The following is a 21,068-nucleotide window of genomic DNA, read 5'->3' as shown; positions in this document are numbered from 1 at the left end:
ACTTAATCTTAAAATTACAATTCAAGGTCTAAAAACAGTTATAATAGATATTTCAAATAGTTATAATTGGTATCTAATTGATGGGTAATGATAGGTGAAATTAATAAATCCAATCCGCAATTAAAAAATTATTATCATTTTTCGTCCTAAATTTTATAAGTTTTATTTTTAAATTTTTTTTTATGATGGTTAACTTTCCCAATCCTATCCCGTAAAACATAAAACCACATTTAAATCTTGAAAATAAATTTACATGACCTAAAACAACTTGTGTGTAACTCGAAGAGGGTTGAAAATTTGGCGTTTCTATAAAAGGTCAAAAACATGTTAAATATGTTCTGATAACCCATTTTCCCACAGTCTTGGAAAAGGACCAAACATAAATTCTAATGTTTGATCTTTCTTAGTTCCATGATCGTATTGCAAAGGCCCGTAAAGTTCTTGATACGAATATTATTCTAATAGAATCCCAGTTAAGAAACGAAGAAGAAGAACAAGAAAATAACAATCGAAAGGAATCTCTTAGGAACATCCTACACAGACATTTTCTTAGATTATTTGTAAATGCTCTACAACTCTTACAAGGTTGTCAGTGGGCCAGAGGAAGGTAATCAAAGGAACCAGGTGCCTCAAATGGCGTTTGTTTTTTGTACTTGTGATGAATCTATGTCATGCATGTATGTATAAGAGTATTAATTATGTAGAATGATTCTAGTTTAGCATAAATTTTAGTATTTCCCTGTTTATTATGTTCATATACCTCTCTTATTCGTTTTGTTGGTTTCTTCCAGCTTTTCCGATTATCTAAATAAATAGCTTTTTCATTCTTACTCCAAACCCCCCACTATCTTAAACAATGTCCCAATCATGCCCAATCATTTGGTTACCTTTTCATAAACATTACTTAGCCAAATAAAAAACTGGTCGGACTCTTCATCATCACAAAATTATCAAAAACAAAATATGCTTTCCTAAACACATTATTTTTCTAATTAGCTAACTCCATTCTTTCCATATGATATTGGAACTAGCGTTAATACACATTCAAAACATTTAAATCATGAATATTTTAACTAAATTTTTTTAGTTAAATATTTTTAATGTTACAAAAATTTGTTTAATGTTACAAAAAAAATTTGAGTCAAATATCTATATTATGCAAATATCATCTGAATAATTTGGACGAGATATTCTTACTAGACAAAACTTAAGACTTTGAATCATAGATAAAAAACCGAGCAAGCTGATCATGACTCAACACCCAAAAAATATATATTAGGTGACACTTTGTAAGAGGCATGCGAACTGAGCTGGCATATGAAAAGGTTACGTATTTGTTATGATGCATTTGTGGGGTATGCATAAATACGCGTCTGCAACGAATCTAACTTGTCACGGTTAGTTTGAACAATACAAAGTTGTTTGTTTTTGTTGTAACGTGCCGACAAGTTCATAGGTTAAGAAAAGCATAGTGGTTTTGAGTTCTTAGCCGTTTCTATATATATATATATATCTGTTTGGTCTATCTCAAAATATTCATTTATGAGATAACTAAGAAGGGATCATAAAAAATTGAGTTGGTGCTTCTCATGTTCTTCTCTAAGCATACTTTCTTATTCTCTCCTACATTAATTTAACTTCAACAAACATCATAAGTACTGGTTTTATTATAATCATCAAATGCGTGGTCCAAATGCATGGTAAGCGAGTTCAAGTTTTCAGCACCTAGAAAAAGGAAGATTTTATGTATCTTTTGCAGTTTAAAATGGTGGTTGTAGGAAGAGTTTTAATGGATGCTGAAAGGGTAGAGTGGAATGTCAAATCAGCATGTAACTTTGATGATAGACGAGTAGATATATATTTAGTTAATGCTGAGAAAAAGAGTGAGCCCAATGCCATAAAAACAAGGTTACAAGAGCTTTTGAGTTTAGGGTATATCTTATCTTCATGGGGTACCATGTTCCTTATCATAAGATCACACCATATCACATGCCACCCACACGGACACTTCCAATTTTGGACCACCACCAATTTTTATATTCATTTTTATTTCATAAATGTTAGTAATTTTAAAAATACATTCTTTTGTTACCCTCAATCCTTATACCAAGTCTTCATCTAATTCCAATACAAATTATCTTCGTTTGTAAATATTTTTTAATGTAACATCTAGGTCAATAGTTTAAAGATTGATAAATTGTCTAAAATATGAAGGTTATTATGAAATCAAATTTCTAATATAACCATCCAAATCGTTTTAAAGTATTTATAGAAGACACTCTGAAGTCAAAGTTAACTTAATATTGATAATTATAAAGTAATGAGATAGTAAATACAGATCACCTACCTCCTTATCTCAAACCTATATTTATAAATTTCGAAGTTAACTTATAATTAACATTAACTTAATCACAGTCTAATAGTGAATAATTACATTGATTTGAATAATAATTGATCTTATAATTAACATTAACTTAATCACAGTCTAATAGTGAATAATTACATTGATTTGAATAATAATTGATCGTTCATTATATAACTGACTAAATAGTCATCATTTTTATCGTAATTAAAATGAAAGAAAATATAAAATAAAATATGTAATTTTTGGTGAAATTTGATTGATTCAACATTGATCCCCAAATTCATTTTCAAAACGTTACGAAACAATACAAATATACGTAGCCTAACATGCAAGACACTCGTAAACGAAAATTGAGGGTAAATAAAGGAGTTTTTCTATTCAGAAATAATTAAAGGGTTGGTTTAGATGGCTGGATTACATAAGTGCATATAGTTTATATCAAATAATTAGTTTAATTTATTTTTCTATAAGTTTTGGTGCGCCTAATAATTGGCCTCAACACATTCTTAATTCAACGAATGGCAATAATTAATAATCTTTCAAACACTACCAACCACCCAACATTGAAAATTCCTTTCAGGAATTTGGGGTTTTAATAATTATGTGTTCTCCTTGTAATTTTTTAAAGCAAAGTGATTTAAATAATTTTTTAGTTAAAAAAAAGTATAAATAATTCCTAAAAATTTTATATTTGTATAAATGATTTTTAAATAGTGTATCTTTTTAGTCCGTATATAATTAAGTCATAATTTTATATTTTTCATACTAATAAATTTGGTTTTCAAAAATTGTAAAAGCATGTGAATTTAATCAGCCATTGATTATTTATGAAAATAAATTCAAATTAAAGACTAAATTTATATTTTTTATTTTAAATATCAAATTTATCATATATGAAACTACGTGGATAGATAAGACCGTGTGATGTGGTTACTTAAGACGACGCCGTTAGTTAACTAATCTAATCCAAAATCTTTAACTTCTGTCTTTGTTTCTAACAAATGCACTATTTGAGTTGTTCATTAAGGAATAATTCAAAACCTTTTCTTTTAGGAATAAAGCAAACAATGAAGTTGAAAATATTTAATTTATCATTATTTGACTAAAATGTGTACTTTTTGTCTCCTAATTTTGTACCATATTATTCTTTTAGTCTTTCAGAAAATTGCAAAAATAAGTCGATTTTTATTTTTAATTTTTTTAAAGAAAAAACTACAAAAACTAATTAAAAAAAAGAGGGATCTTAACGTCACATCAGAACGTAACTAATAAAAAATATTATTTGTTTAATATCGTACTCCCAAAAGATTAATTTCCTTTTTTTTTAGGAAAAAAAGAAAGTAAACTTGTCATCTTGGTCGTGAATACACCTTAATCAACGAAAGAAAATAGTTTTTCCTTATCAATATTTAGATTTAATAAAATCATTATAAAGAAATAACATGTTCAATTATCTATGTCAAATTTTGCAATGAATTTCTCAATCTCTTATTAACACAAGAAACCAATATTTATATTATGCTTTTTTGGCATATATATTTATTTTCATACCTATAAATGTTTTTTTTTACCAACCTATTTATTAATTTTGTCTTCTTTTCTCGTCTTTATTTAAATTAAGTTATTTTAATTCCTTTAATAAATACATCTATTTTTACTTTCTTTAGAATGCATCCATTTGGAAGCTTTTCATTTAACATATAGGTGAGTGATTCTTATGTCTTTTTCGCTTTATTTTGTTAAAAATGTATTATTACTTGAAAACGTATAATCACGAATCTATAAAGTAACCTATTTGTAATATTAAGAGCATTTTTAGTGACAAATGCCTATAAACTAATTAGGGTAAGAAATTATTGCTTGAAAATATACTTAAAAAATTTGAAGTTGTTTCTACAAATAATGATTCTTTAAGAACAAAAACAAAACTATTCTATCTAAGTTTGTACCAACAGTGATAATATCATTTTAAATCAAATTCAAATACCAATTAAAAATATATAAAGTTACGAGTCATTTAAAGTTTTTTGAATTAAAATAAATTTAAGTTTAAGTTGTGTAGAGATATTGTGGTTGAATAAATACTACAAATTAAATTTTTTTAAGATGTGAGGCTATTAATATTAGTTCCTTCTATTATAAATACCCATGTACATACAACAAATAATATATATTGTATTTTTTTGCGTTAAGATATCCAGCATAATAAAATTATTATCAATAATAAAGTTCCTATTTCGAGTATTTAAGTGCGTACTTAAATATTGAATTTGAAATATGTAACTAACTTAAAATAATTAAAGACTATTTTTTATCAAAATTTTCATATGGAACAATGATAGAAAATATATTTTTTTTCCTTTTAGGCAATGCTAATTGATAATCTAAGTGCGTACTTATAATAACAGTCATAAAATTTGTGTGGGTATATAAACTTTTGGAATAACAAAAATATAAATAAATGATATACTATATGGCTGAATGATTTTATTTTATATTTGTTTTAAATTGAATTTAAAATATAAATATTTGTATGCACTTGTAAATATTATACTTATTTTCTTTCAGCTTTTTTTTTCAGGTAAACAATATTAAGTCTACTTTTTCTTTTTTATATTTTCTTAACATCACGATGATGTGATAATATATTGACATGGTATTAATGCTGCGATATTACTTTTATTGGTATTTGGTGATTGACTACGTCATTGCAACGTAACATTTTGGTGACATAAATTACAATAACAAGGAATTAACATAATTAATGTGTTATTAAGATTGTTGTAACATGTCTAACAAAAAGATAAAGGACAAAACAATTGAATATTTTAAAATTCAAAATTGGGAGAAAAATTATAAGACTAAGAGAAACAATTTTAGTAAATTTGGAATTTTATTTGGCTAATATTTAGGAATGATATGAGATGGTTTTTTTTTAACTATATTATCTCTATTTTCACTTTTCAATTAAAATTTTATCTCACTCTAATTTTTTATTTTAATAGGTACGAAATATTTGTTTCGACTAATGATATATTCGTACTTCATTTATTGTTCAAACATTAATCAAATGATTTTTAAAAACATATAAAAATCACATCAAGAAAAACATCATATTTTATTAAATATTTAATATAAAAAGAATTAACATTGTAATTTTTACAAAAAATTTTAAAGGATGACTTTCTTTTTTAAACAAAGGGTTACATAGATTCTAAGCAAATGAGGGAGCACATGTGTAGTGAGTATATAGAAAATGTTGAAGAATGTGTCTCTAATAGTTGTCATTCATTTATTTATTTCGGTACATTTACGATTTTGAAGAAGTATAATTCAATGGGACATGCGAAATCTTGACTTTCTAGACATAAAATAATTATAATGAACGGAATATACAGAGAAAAGGTCAAGGGTAAAATTAAATGCTTGTGTGTTATACAACCATGTATATGCACATGTTTTGTTCCAAAATTCAACTTAAAATAAAGCCTGAAAAGACCTCATACGTGCAAGAAAAGAAACTGAGGTATCATTTGATATTTAAAAGAAAGAAAAGAATAATTCATATAATTAACAATGTTGGAAATTTCATCTTAATTAAAAATAAAATCAATTTAAAGAGTGTAAGTGAATGAAAATTTTATCTTAGAAAAAGTAAAATTATAAATATTCATGATTGTATATAACATCCAAGTTAAAAAATTATATTTTTTTCTATGCTTCAATTCGTTTGAGAATTTTAAGAGTGGAGTTCACGAAGAGTTGAGAATTAATAAGTGCTCTACGATATCTATTTTCTCCTCTTTTAGAAAATATGAGATAATCTATTTTATATAGTTTCTAATTAAATAAACGTATACGTTAGGAAAAATAAATAAATATAAAGAAAAAGATAAAGAATAATAACACAAGAGGAGTAACCTTGACTTCTTCAAAATCTCCGTAATTTGCGTCACCACGTATTTTTCTTTTTCTTCTTCTTCAGATAAAGCTGTCCATGAAAACTGATAAAAGAGTGATATATAATTTTATTGAATTTGTTCAACTATGTAATAGCGTCTGGATAATTCTCATAAAAGATTATATATATATATATATATATATATATATATATATATATATATATATATATATATATATATATATATATATATTCTTATGTCTGTTTCGTCTTTCTTTCTAGAAGTTTTCCTTTTTTTCCACCGAAAAGAGTACTAAGATATTTATTAGGCTAATATAGTGCTCTTTGGAATAACAGATATATATAGATAAAAGTTAAATAATAAATTAGAATTTATTAAAAAATAAATAAATAAAACTACGTCTCATCATTTCCACTTTATTTAACCTTTGTCTACGGTTCATTACTTTTCATCAACAATAACAAATAGATTAAAAATACTCATGTCATAATTACTTTTTCTAACAACTCTAAAATAAATAAAAATATACACATAAATGATTCTCAAAAACCTCAATATTAATTTATATTTCTTTCATTATAAATAAAATATTTATGTATATATTTAATGAAAGAAAAATTAATCTTATATATATTTTTTACTATATTAAACATTATTTAAAAAAAAAAGAGAAATTATTGTTTCTACCACTACACCGGTCACTGTCTTTACTATCTATCGTCGTCATTTTTATTGGAGTTTTAGTTTCGACAGATGACTACACGGTTTTTATCGTCTAGACCAAGTGATCATCATGTTGTCAATGACATCTTCATCGGAGCTCCTACACATTTTTATAGCGTAGAGATTATTTCTTTCTCGTCTTTCAAAATTTGATTTGTGTTTTGATTGAAGAATCTTGAATTTTTATGGTTTCTCTCTCTTATTCTGTTCGTCCATGTCTTCTTCCGTTTTTTTTACCTCTTTTGTACTCTAGTCAATACATATATATTTTTTCTCCATTAGCAAATATTAGTTTGTTTATATCATCTCTTTATCAACTCGAAGTTAATTTCTCAACAACGATTTATAAAAAAAGATTTATATGAAGTAACCTGTCAGATTTGTTGTTTAGGAAAAATAATTTTGGTTGATATATTGTCTTTTCAAATCATTGATAATTTAGTATCACTTAAGTGCAAAAACATATACTTTTACTAAATTTTTACAAAAATGAAGAATTATAACAAGTTTGGTATATACATTCGTATATACTAACTTAAAAAATAATAAATTTATTAAATTATTAAATATCTTATATAATTTTTTTTAATTAATTTATTATAATTTATGATTTGTATAAAAGCATATAACCTAAGAAAAATTGAAGTTAATTATTGAATGCTATTGCCTACACTTTACATCAAAGTCACAATATAAAGAAAATTAGTGTATTATATAGTTTGACACAAGGAATCAAATAACAACTTCTATATTAAATGCTCAAAACAATCATCGTATGATTTTTCTTAATACATTAATCGGATATTTGAAAGAAATATTTTACATCATAATAATTTATCTGACTCAAATATATTATTAATATAATATGAGAACATATATATATATATATATATATATATATTATTTCGTGTAAAAGATATAATTAACTTAATTTTCGAAAGAAAAAAAAAATAGATTGCGTGAGGAGGTTTTGAACGTGATAGTCAACATGGAATAAGATTTGTGGCCCCCGTGGAATGTTCCAAACACGACACGTGTCAACGTAAAACAAAACATCTAACAGCTGGCGTTGCCGGTTGGCAAATTTGTCTTACTCTCGTTCATACGTGGCAAGGGTTGCCACCTAAGGTTCTTCCTACTCCCCTATTTTATTATTTTTTTATCTTTTATTATTCAATATAAATAAATCATATTTAACTCTAATTCAACCTACTTCACCAAATTAATTTGATCATAAATTATTCAAATAACTTTTTAATATATGTAAATGACGTTTGTTAATCGAATATAAGGAACTGTGCACCAACTTATTTCAAACTTGGAAAGCTAAAACATGATAGAGCCTCTAGCTTTTCTATCTTATCTAAAACGATCTTTTACGTCAAAATAATGTTCATTATCATATGAAGGTTTTAATTAAAAAATATAATTAGAAGGTTGGTTACGTTATCTGATTCTTTAGCCAAATGGTACCTGCCAATTAAAATTGCTATTATTGTTGAATCATGGTCATTCTTTTTAATTTTTTGTTCCATTATTATTTTTATTTATTTGAATGGCTTGAAAAAAAAATATTTATGTCAATTTCAAAAAACAAAAACAAAAACCATTCAAAGGTTAATATCAAGTACCAACGAAATTAGACTGAGAAACTGGGTTTAAATGGTGTTATTTTATTTGAAAAATATTTAACTTGTTTCCATTCTTAAAATTTTACTTAAATAGCCATAATAACATATATTTAAATATTAAGAGAGTGGAACATGTTTTAGATTATCACAATCAATAAAACCTTTGAAGTCGACCTGGTGATTAAATAATTTACATAAACTTTTAAGTTTATACTTCATTAAAATAATGGCACATAAAAAATATTATATAGTAATTTGGTGCATTAACCTATAGACCTAATATAGGAGTATACTAAATAGAAGAATAATCGTAACAATAAAATCTCTAACTAATCAAAGCATAATAATTCACGCAATTGAGATATCGATCCAACTAACATATTTTTTCCTTATTTATTACATTATTTGGTCAGTAATTAAACATTAATTAAGTATACAAAGTGGAACTGGTTGCTTTCAGATGATACAACTTGTTCTAAATCTAGTTATTCATGTATGATTGAAAGTAATAATTTAACCATCTTTATATTGAGAAAGTGACCAACTTTAATTACTATATCTCTAATCAATTTTTTTTCAATAATGCATCTCAAGATGTTCCATTTTAGAACTTTTTATCTTAAAAGTATGATTAATTAAGTTTCAATTCATTCATCAATTTAGGTGATATTTTCAATTAAGTTAATTTTTTTCATTAACTATTTAAAAATTTTATATATTTTTATTTAAGTATCGATTATTTAATTCTTTTGGTTAACTTAAAAATAGAACTATATATTATTTTGTTCCTCGATCATATGAATTACTTATTACTTGTTCAGAGTAAAAGTCACTGTTATTTAATGGTGGTGATGACAACCACAAGAATCCCTTAATTATTGTGGATGATAACATAAAAATCATAAAGTATTATAAATACTAATATTTATTTTGTGTTGAAGTCAGAACCAATTCATTAATTCTCATACTGAAATAAATACACTATTTTAATCTCTACTTTCATACTTCTTTTACTTTATTAAATTATTTAAAACTATTTTCATTTTATTTAAATTATTATTATTTTGTCACATGATTTCTCATTCTTTTCGAATTGAATTATGCGTTTAATATCACAAAATTTATTTAAACCTTAAATATACATTTTTTTATTATTATTTTTATCGGAATTTGAAATATAACCTAGAAAAAATATTAAACTAAATAATCATAACGTATTTTTGTTGAAAGTTGATAAAAAAAGATTACTTTTAAAATATTTTTCGATGCTTAAGTAGTAAAATCGTTATATATAAAATAAAATAACACGTATGAGTTTTGGCATGTTTTTCTTAATGAAATTTTTAATGAAATACATTTATATTAACAGAATTTCAAAACCTTATATTATTTATGTGATTTAAATAAAATATATATTTATTAAAACATATTATTAAAAGATATTTAATAACTATTAAAAATATTATAAAATTATTAATTAAGATTTTAATCAAATCCGCATCTTAGTTCTAATTAAATGTAAACATTTACTCAATTGAAACAAATAATTAAGATAACTAATCTATAAATATAATTATATAAATGTTTACAATTGTTCAAAAACATTTATATGGTACATTTATAATTAAGATAATTAATTTATAAATTATGATACACTTCTCATTGTCTGGCCTAAAAAAGTGATTCTCTCCTTAAAAAATCATAATTATAATGTTTCTAATGATGAACTATACATTACATATTTTTGTTGTATACACGTTCAAAGAAACCGAACAATTCTTCGTTTTTTGTCTTTGGATTATCTAATTATGCGTTTTGTATTACATGGATAAGTTTCTAAAATTGATTTTTTTTTGTACGATTTTTTATTTATAAATAAGTCACACTACAAATTTTTTTTTATAATTATACGAGATTCAATGAAAAACAATCGTTGTTGGTTTCTTGTGCTAAATTGGTAAGTTTGGGCATTGATAAAATAAATTCTTGTACCGTTTATATTATACAACATTTACTTTACGTTATAGAGAAAAAAAAAAAACAAAATTACTATATTTTTAAAAAAAGTTACATTATTTTTACTTCCTAATTTGAATATTATATTTTAGTTCATGCGCTTAAAATGAATATAGATAAATAAGTGACTAATGTAACCCTAAATTATTGTTATTTCCTAATTTGAATATTAAAACTGTGGGCTAACACATTATTTTTTATTTGACATGTTGTCAATTAAACATTTTGTGTTTATGTAACAAAAGATTCCGTATTTAGTTTTTATATACAAAAAAATATATTAAACGAGGGAGAATCAATTATGATAAGCATAATTTGTGATATTCGGACACTGACGAGAGTGGGGAGTGATCGTCGGTGCAAGAGGCACAGACAAAGAGCGGCTCCTGGTAGGCTTTCCGTGGAAGGGGCACATGGATGAATCGAACATACACCAGAATGAGATGAATCTAGAGACTGTATAGGTATGAGACTATACAGTTGAATGATAGCTTAAAAAGATTGATTTGACTACTCATATCACCAAATGCATTTGCTTTTCGATAGTCTAACCCATAAGAACTGGTTAAGCGTGCTTAGCCTGAAGTAATTTTGAAATGGGTGACCTTCTGGAAAGTTTTTCGAGAAAATGTGCGAGTGAGGACAAAACACATTGGAATAATTAGTTTTTAAGTGAATAAATATTTTAAAACCTGTGTTCAAAATTAGGTAAAATATTTTTTTATTATGTCTCTAGAACTTATTTGTTTTATGAACTTTCAAAACCAAAACTCAACAAAATATATATCTCCTCTATGCAGAGAATATTACACCACTCTAATAAATTCAAAGGTTGACATACACATAACACTTTTTTATAAAGGATAAAAAATATTAAAGTGATATATAAAAATTAAAATGATTCTAAAGATGGTTTATTTTTATAAAGATTTATTATGATTTAAATAAATAAAAGTTATAGTATTAAATGTTTGGGTGAAACTGTGAGAAAAGGAAAGATGTGACGAGCGCCCACGATCCAGGCGAGCAAGACGTGACACGTGGGGCCCAACAACGACGTCGTTTTCTTAATCGCTTGAGTTTTGTGGGACCAATTCCCTCCTCCGCATCAATGCTCATACGGACGCGTAACATGGCAATTGTCTGTGGTTGCAGTGTGAAGTGTAAACTTTTAACTACAAGCCCTGTTCATCTTCTTACCCTTTTGGGATATTTTCAATATACTTCCCAATTTTGATTGGATTAAATTAAACTTGTATATCTTATAATTGTAATTATTATTTAAGATTAAAATAATTAATGTAATGACTCGCTAAAAGTTATAACTATTACATAGTAGAATAATATATATATATATATATATATATTTAAAATATAAAATATTTACATTGAAGTTATAATTTCTTCTAAAATATAAATAAATCAAAAAAGAGAAAACACTGTCATGTTCTATAATTATACTCACTTTAAAAATTACTAATAAAAATACCACATAGTATTACACAATGTGATCATACATACATCAAAATTATACCTATGAAAAGAAACTCAAATTTAATCACATATTATTATATCATTAAGTATGAATAATTTTTTAAAAGATTTTCAAAATTATGATAATCATAAGTTATTGGATGACATATAATAAATGATTGCTACTATATAAGTTTATGACATCTCCTAATCACTTAAATTGTATCGTGTGATTAAATAACTATGAGGTTGAGATATATCTATTAATGTGAATCCTTTTATCATCATTAGTCAAAAACACGATACTACCAATGTATCTCTACATCTTTTACCATAGTCATGCAACCCACTAGAACAAAGTCAATTAGTGTTGTCAAAACGGATCACCCAGCCTAACCCAATCTAACCCACCATGAGTTGGCTACTTAGTGAGCCAACCAAACCCGAATTACTTACAAACGAGTAGAAAAAATTTGAATCTGACCTGACTCACCATGGGTTGGTGGGTTAAACGAGTTGACTTACTGCATCACTTAATGACAAGTTTTTTTTTTCCAATTCCAAAAAAATATAACAAATTTTTTCTAATTTATATCTAAATAAAATTGGATCCAAAATGATGTTAAATTCTAAAGACAATTCAAAATAAAAAATATATAATACAATCCAAATACAATATAAAAATCATTTGAAACTTCAAATATAATTCAAAAGCAAGCACAAAAAACAAAATGAGGTGGGTTGGCGAGCCAACCAGGTTCACCACGGATTCAACCCAGGTGAATCGGGTTCTAGTGGGTCGAAATCAAAATTGGCTCATATCAAAACTTCAATATTTTTTAACCCAACCCGGCCTGAACCCGTGATAGAGTGGGTTGACTCACGGGTTCCAACCCATTTTGACAGCACTAAAGCCAGCAATCTAGAACAAGATTTTATATACATATATACCTAATCCACACACACACAAACGCTCATGCACACACACACACGGACACAGACACACACATGCACACGCGCGCACACACACACACGAAATATTGTCTGATACATGTTTAGGTTTCTTCAGTATGTTCTGGTATGTTTAATATTTGTATGCTTTCATATATCTTTTTCCCTTAGTTGATATTGTTTGAATTATTGTAATGTAAATTGATTATTGTTATATACTTTGATCTTATTTATTTATATTGTACAATATTTTAATTATTTGAAGTTATAAATTACATATATTGATAAAAACTCTATTAATAAAACCTATTTTAAGTTATCACGATGAGTTAATGAAATGAGATCTTAAATATTGCAATATGTGTGATCTAAGCAAAACCCTATCTTTTTAGTTTTTAGTTTTAACTATTAGATTGAATTAAAAAATTTACACATAGTCCATAATACACATTTCTTCGATCTGATCGCTTTGATTGATAATTAGTTGTCTATGGTTACAAAAATAACTTTTGCAATTTTGGGTGAAATCTGAAGGTCACTTTCTTTTGTATTGCAAATGAAAAACTTTTATATATAATTTGTAACACATAATTCTTTACTTTAATCGTTAGATTGTCAGTTATAGGTATTTAGTCGGAGATATTTGTCCTATAATCTTAATCTTAAAAAAAATGTTGTCAAAACTTAAACGATGAACTTTTGTTATAAATATCATGATTGAGTAAACTACGTATATACTCATGTGGTATTGTGAATTATTGTACTTATAGGGTGGAAGTAATACTTTGATGTACAGTAATGATAAGAAGTGTATTAAGATGAGATTTTGTGTGGGGACTATCCTAGCTTGGCTAGTATAAGACACATGTAATGTATGGTTTCTAGTGGTGAGAACCGATGGAGATTTCTATATCGCAAATATAGAAATTTATCGTGTCATGATCTACTTGTGATTGTGAGTTCAAAAAAATCAAACCTATAGCTATAACTCGTGAGAGGTAGGAGATAAGCATGATAGGTGCCGAGTTTTTTAATTACTCAATGCACTGATCTTAATTCAGATGTCTATGTTTTAAATTATTTATGAGTATTGAGTATTGGAGATTGTATTATATATATATATATATATATATATATATATATATATATATATATATATGATGATTCTTGTTGAATTGTTAATTTAAGAGTGGACGATGAATATTAAATATAAAGTAAAGTTAATTTTATTTTATTGATTTTGTATATTATGAAAATGATATAATATATAGACATTAATTAGAAGGGTCGAATATGTGATTGTTAAAATTATGGACAATATTCACTATGTTACGCTTGAATTTTTATGGATGTGATTTTTATCTACACTGAATATGTAATTTTTATACGTGAAAACAAAAAACAGGTAGAGATTCCTACTTAAAATCTTAAGAAGTAATAATGGAATATTATAAAAAAATTATAACAAAATTATAAAAAATTGTTTCTACCTAAAATCTTGAGATAAATCAAATAATTATAAAAAAATGTTTCTAAAAATATATTATATTTTCAAATAATGAATTTATTAATAACAAAACTATTTATAATAAATTAGTTTAATATTAAAATAATCAAATTCTATTATTTTTAAAACTATTATCAATATTAAAAGAACATTTTTCTAAATTCTTACGAAAAAAACACAGTACATATCATTATCTCACATATATATATATATATTTATTTATTTTAAATCTTTTTAATTTTGAGGAATAGATCTGGTTAGGTTGACCGAAAATTTTGAAAATCTAAATAGAGCATTCCTATTAGGTTATCTGAAAGTGTGAACCCATCCAACTCATAAACACGACTCAACGCTGGGAGACAAAGATACTACGAAATAAACATATGTATTAAAATGTCACACTTGTGATTGATGTAATGAATTTAGAGAGTTATTACAATTAAAGATTCACGTTTTGATTAAGTTATTATCACCAGTTGTTGCTAACTTTTTCATGACCAAAACGCGTTTCAAGCACTTCAACATGCATCATAATTTTTTTTATCCCTAAATATAAAAAATGAAAAATAAATATATACATTGTGCAGTTGTATTTGCTTCTTGTCTTTACACTCTACCATATAAAAAGTTTATTGTCTTTATTTGTTGCCATAAAATAATACTTTTTTTTTGACAATTTATGATTGAATAATAGTATAATAATATATATGTAATTTTTCATCTTATGCTAAATTTTTAGAGAAATTGCTGGCATGGAATTTCAAGAAAAGAAAAACTGAAGCTCGTGGAATTAAAAGCGGTCCATTTTGGAAGAGAGTATGACATTAACAATTTCAGAATGTGTCTCTTTCAGTTTGATTTATGAATATTAAAACCTATAAAGTCTATAAATAAATTGATGAAATTATTTGTTGAATAAAAAGAAAAAAAAAATTATAAATCTAGATTCATTTAATAATAGTTATTGACTGGAAATAGCACTTGCACTTTGTGTTCGAATATTTTAAGGGATTGTCCAATGATTAATCTGTTCTTTTGTTTCAAATGATAAATTGAAAGTTATCAATGACCTTATAGTTAATTTTTTATTAATAACTTTGTTACTTTTGTTATTTTGAAACAAGGAGTCTCACATTTTTTTATTTATTTTTAACTCCCTCGATTTCTTTTACACCATTAAAAATAGATTTAGTGAAACGCAGAACCTATTATAAAATTATTTATCTTAAATGATTCCAATTAATATTTTCTCCAAGTTAATTAAAACTCCGCGTCTCTAATTAAACGACTTTCATTATAGAATATATTTACAATATATAAGCTTTTAAGTACATTATTAGTAAGATATCTTATGCACACACTTTAATTAAATTTAATCTACTTAATGAATGATGAATAAAATGTTAAAAATCTTATCAAATATGTATTCTATATTAATGTCATTAATTATTTTACAAAGGATTAACTATTTTAAAACTGGATTCAGTGGTCTTTCTTCACATGTAATGGATGACCCGATGGAAAATTCAAATAAAGTATTATTAAAAAGCGAAACAGAAGATAAATAATTAATAATGATGTATATACAATTAATAAATATATCACAGGATACAATATTCTTAAATAAACTACAGGAAGTTAATTAATAAATTATTAAAGTTTATTATAATTGTGTTTATTTACAAATTATTATTGGTATACATTTTTAAAGTAATAATCATTAAAGTGAATCAATTCACTGTGATGATAGTACATGTGTTTTTTTAATTTCATTAAAAAAAAAAGAAAAAAAAAAAAGGAAACGGTGGAATCTATTAACCAGAAAAAGCCATTAGTTAGAAAGGCGAAAGTCCGTCCAGAAGTTATCGCCGTCACGGGAATTGAATTACGGAAAAAGCTCAAGAGGTGTGAGTGCGTGACATTAAATATTACGTATTACGTATTTTAATCAGCACTCTACTCGTATACGTATTACGTATTTTATAATCAAATAAATCTCATTCTGTACAATACGAAATTAAATTAGCAACAAAATATATTATTCTCTTATTTTTTTTTATTAATGGAAATAAAGTTACGGCCATTTAATTTAGTTAGAGAGGTGTTTGATTTGACAGTGGTCACCGACACAGAGGAACAGCTCTCAGATTATGAATCAGCAAAACAAAAATTCTATAGTTAAATTAAATTTGTGGCAATCACAATTTCCACATCATCGTGCTAACGGTTTATAATTATTTTTTAAGCCTAAATCATCTGTCAAATAGAGAGGCGCGTTATAATTTGATGGATGCAACAACTACTACTACATCATGTCTGTCTTCATAAAATATAACGGAAACAATCATTAGGAAAACCACCTTAGTTTTCAAAAAATATTTTTATTATATCAATTTTCACTAATATTATCGTGAATCTTATTAGTAATAGAAATATAGGGAAGAAATTAGAGTATGTAAAAATATTGATTAATTAATTATTAAGTTTATTTCCTGAAAAGAACGTATTAAATTAATGCATGTTTGGTGGGAATGGTCTAATCTCTCTCTCTCTTGCCATTCCATCTCTCCGCGTAAACCACTTTATTCAAAGCGTAAGCGAGTGAGTGCCAACTAAGTTTTTAAAAAAAGCAATAATAAAAATAAAAATAATAATGAACTTGTTGCGTCTCGCAAGGAAGGAGCCAGAAAATACCGAAAAAAAAAATAAAAGTAGAAAATGAATTTTCGAAAATATAGAAAAATGAATAAAGAAAAGGAAAAGCGAGTGCGGAAGAGAAGAAGGATAGAGAATCTGGTGGGCTTTGAGCTGTGATTTAGCTGTCCTTTTGATGAATTATTAAATTGTTTTTATTTAATTTTGATTTAAATTTAATTTAAATTTTAATTTAACCTCATACATTCCTCTCTCTTCACAGACTCTCTTATACGCTCCTTCAGGGGTTCTCTCTGGCACTCTTCCTAAATCCCTAGAAAGAAACACAGTGAGTCGCTCACGCGCATTGAGAGCAATCGAGGTGAAGTATTTGAAGCAGATCTGAGAGAAGGGTGGAAGAAATCGCGTGTTGAATTGGGTTGTTCAGATGCGGCATGTGAGATGAGGAAGAAAACCTATTCCTTCCACTTCTCACTCTCACTCTCTCTTTCTCTCTTCGTCGTTGTGCTTTTGCAGTCACTCTGTGCCTCTGAAGGAATCTCCCACAATGGGCCTCTCACCGACGCGGAAGCCACCTACATCAAGCAGCGCCAGCTTCTGTACTACAAGGACGAGTTCGGTGACAGAGGAGAAAAAGTAACCGTAGATCCCTCTTTCCGCTTCGAGAACGACCGTTTGAGAAACGCTTACATAGCGTTACAGGCATGGAAGCAGGCCATTCTCTCTGATCCCAAAAACCTCACGCTAAACTGGGTGGGGCCCGATGTCTGCAACTACACCTACGTCTTCTGCGCTCAGGCACTTGACAACCCTAAGATCCGCACCGTCGCCGGAATCGACCTCAACCACGGCGACATTGCCGGATATCTCCCCGAGGAGCTCGGCTTGCTCACTGACCTTGCGCTTCTCCATATCAACACCAACCGCTTCTGCGGCACCGTGCCGCACAAGTTCGACAAGCTCAAACTCCTCTTCGAGCTGGATCTCAGCAACAACCGATTCGCTGGAAAGTTCCCCGACGTGGTGCTGCGTCTGCCGCAGCTCAAGTTCCTAGATCTGAGGTTCAACGAATTCGAAGGCACGGTCCCCAAGGAGCTCTTCGACAAGGACCTCGACGCCATTTTCATCAACGACAACCGCTTCGTGTTCGACCTGCCGGATAACTTTGGCAACTCGCCGGTGTCCGTGATCGTGCTGGCCAACAATCGCTTCCATGGCTGCGTGCCGGCTGGAATCGGCAACATGAAGGGGTTGAACGAGATTATTCTGATGAACAACGCTTTCAGGTCGTGCTTCCCCGAGGAGATAGGGTTGCTGAAGAACTTGACGGTGTTCGATGTGAGCTTCAACCAGTTGTTAGGTCCTTTGCCTGACGCCATCGGAGGTGCCGTGAGTTTGGAGCAGCTCAATGTGGCTCATAATTTACTCTCTGGGAAGATTCCCGAGAGCATTTGCAAGCTTCCCAATCTCCAGAACTTTACTTTCTCTTACAACTTCTTCACCGGCGAGCCGCCCCGGTGTCTCGCTTTGCCGGCGGCTGACGACCGCCGCAACTGCCTACCGGCCAGGCCCTTCCAGCGCTCCGCAGGACAATGCAAGTCGTTTTTGTCACACCCTGTCGATTGCAAGTCTTTTAGGTGTAAGCCTTTTGTTCCTACCTTGCCTCCTCCTCCTCCACCATCACCACCATTGCCGTCACCGCCACCGTCGCCTGTTTATGTCCCCCGTTCCCCTCCGCCTCCACCACCGGTGTACTCGCCACCACCACCACCTCCAGTGTATTCGCCTCCTCCACCACCTCCAGTGTATTCGCCTCCACCGCCGCCGCCACCTTCACCACCTCCGCCTTCACCGCCCCCGCCAGTCTATTCTCCACCTCCACCCCCACCTTCACCGCCACCACCATCACCACCTCCGCCATCCCCTCCACCGCCAGTCTATTCGCCACCTCCTCCTCCCCCATCCCCGCCACCACCAGTCTATTCGCCACCTCCTCCTCCACCTTCACCGCCGCCACCTTCCCCGCCACCGCCCTCACCGGTTTATTGTGTAAGGTCTCCGCCACCACCTTCACCACCTCCGCCATCACCTCCACCTCCACCAAGTCCTGTATTCTCCCCACCACCACCTGTTCAATACTACTACAGTCCACCACCGCCACCACAACACTCGCCTCCCCCGCCCCCACCACACTCACCACCGCCACCACATTCACCGCCGCCTCCAGTTTATCCCTATCTATCACCGCCCCCACCTCCTCCTGTTCACTCTCCACCTCCACCGGTCCATTCACCACCACCACCATCTCCTCCACCATGTATAGAACCGCCACCACCACCTCCCCCCTGTATAGAACCGCCTCCACCTCCGCCATCACCACCGCCTTGTGAAGAGCATTCACCACCACCACCACCATCACCACATCCTGCACCTTACCTGCCACCGCCATCGCCATCACCACCACCTCCTCCAGTTCAATACAGTTCTCCTCCACCACCATCGTCGCCACCTGTTTATTATTACAACTCACCGCCGCCCCCACCTCCTTCGTCTCCACCACCAGCCCCTGTATATGAAGGGCCTTTGCCACCCGTCATAGGAGTCTCATATGCATCTCCTCCTCCACCTCCCTTTTATTGATTCTTTTGAGAACTTTTCTCCTCTAACCCTTTGCCCTCTACCCTAGCAATGAAAAAAACCATTCAAGTTCAGTTCATACTTTTGTTATTATTGGTGGCTATTTCTGCTGTGCCCTCCTCTTCCTGTGCCAGCCATGTCAAGTAAGTACGCGACTCTCGTCGCGAAAAATAAAACCTGAGAGAACCAGAAGGGTTTGTGTAAGGCTGCATGTGATGTTTGTTCTAGTATAGGAAAACAGAGAGGAGATCACAGTGGATTGCGGTAGGAGGAGAAAGTCTCTCTCCATATTGATTTGAATTGTTATGGATATTCGAGTTGTGAAATAAAAATGGCTGAGAAAGAGTAGGTTGCAGAGAAAATGTGTATGTATAGGGATGAATTTGGAGACCATAATTCAGGGTTGCATTGCATAGAGAGTAGCATCACTTTCTGCTACTGCTGCTGCTTCTGCAGGTTTGTGGAGTTTATTGTTATTGTCTCTCTTATATCATACTTTTTTTTATTTAATTTTTTGTTTCTTTTGTTTTGCAATTGATAGTATAATTTAAGAACATTTACATGTATTGATTTTCTGAATTGAGGTAATTCCTTTCTCGTACCAGTGTCTCGAAAATATTTCTCTGCTATGAGAATGTTGTGTGTGTGCTTATGCCTGCCAATCTCTATTTTGCATTTATGTGATGTCCCCTCATTTGTCATACCATGCCAATGAGATAGACTAACTTCATCATCTGATCAATTAGTGATATACTTGTTTCACTTCAAACTTTTGGAGCAATATACCTTTGTGCTTCAGAGCTCCAACTCCACCACCATCTTTGTTTAAACTTCGAATATGGTTTTTGCCAACCAAAAGCCAACCCCATCTTTCTTTCAACTTTAGATATGGTTTTGGCAATATCCAGTGTCTTGGCAAAACGCATTGCATAGCGCGGAGGAGGGTTTACAGAATCAGAAAGATGCTTCGAGTTCTTTTATTTAAAACCTGATAGTTAAGTTGAAGTTAGGAATCTAATTGTGGTTGTTGCTGTCATCAAAGATTATACTTGCGGTTTGAAATGACCCTTAATCTTGGATCGAGGTCACACCACCTGTTGTCTATAGTTTAGAGGACCTTAATTCTGGTCATGGTGGTGGGACCTGGATTTCCATCCCAAGGACCCTTTTAAGGATGATGGCACGCC

The 21,068-nt window shown here is 29.8% G+C and overlaps 1 protein-coding gene across 1 annotated transcript; it reads left to right on the top strand.

Moving 5' to 3' along the window:
- Positions 1–17,498: 17,498 nt before the first annotated feature.
- LOC108345733 (leucine-rich repeat extensin-like protein 4) lies at positions 17,499–20,482 on the top strand. The gene has a single exon (XM_017584456.2). The coding sequence runs from the start codon at positions 17,686–17,688 to the stop codon at positions 19,882–19,884; it is 2,199 nt and encodes a 732-aa protein (XP_017439945.2). The 5' UTR covers positions 17,499–17,685; the 3' UTR covers positions 19,885–20,482.
- The last annotated feature ends 586 nt before the right edge of the window (positions 20,483–21,068 follow it).

This window comes from Vigna angularis, chromosome 8 (genome assembly GCF_016808095.1).
Source record: "Vigna angularis cultivar LongXiaoDou No.4 chromosome 8, ASM1680809v1, whole genome shotgun sequence".
Lineage (NCBI taxonomy): Eukaryota > Viridiplantae > Streptophyta > Magnoliopsida > Fabales > Fabaceae > Vigna > Vigna angularis.
Note: the sequence above shows the minus strand (reverse complement) of the source record. Positions and strands in the feature narration are given on the sequence as shown.

What these genes read in the sequence shown, in the direction of transcription:
- LOC108345733 (XM_017584456.2), top strand. Translation starts at nt 17,686, where the DNA reads ATGAGGAAGAAAACCTATTCCTTCCACTTCTCACTCTCACTCTCTCTT.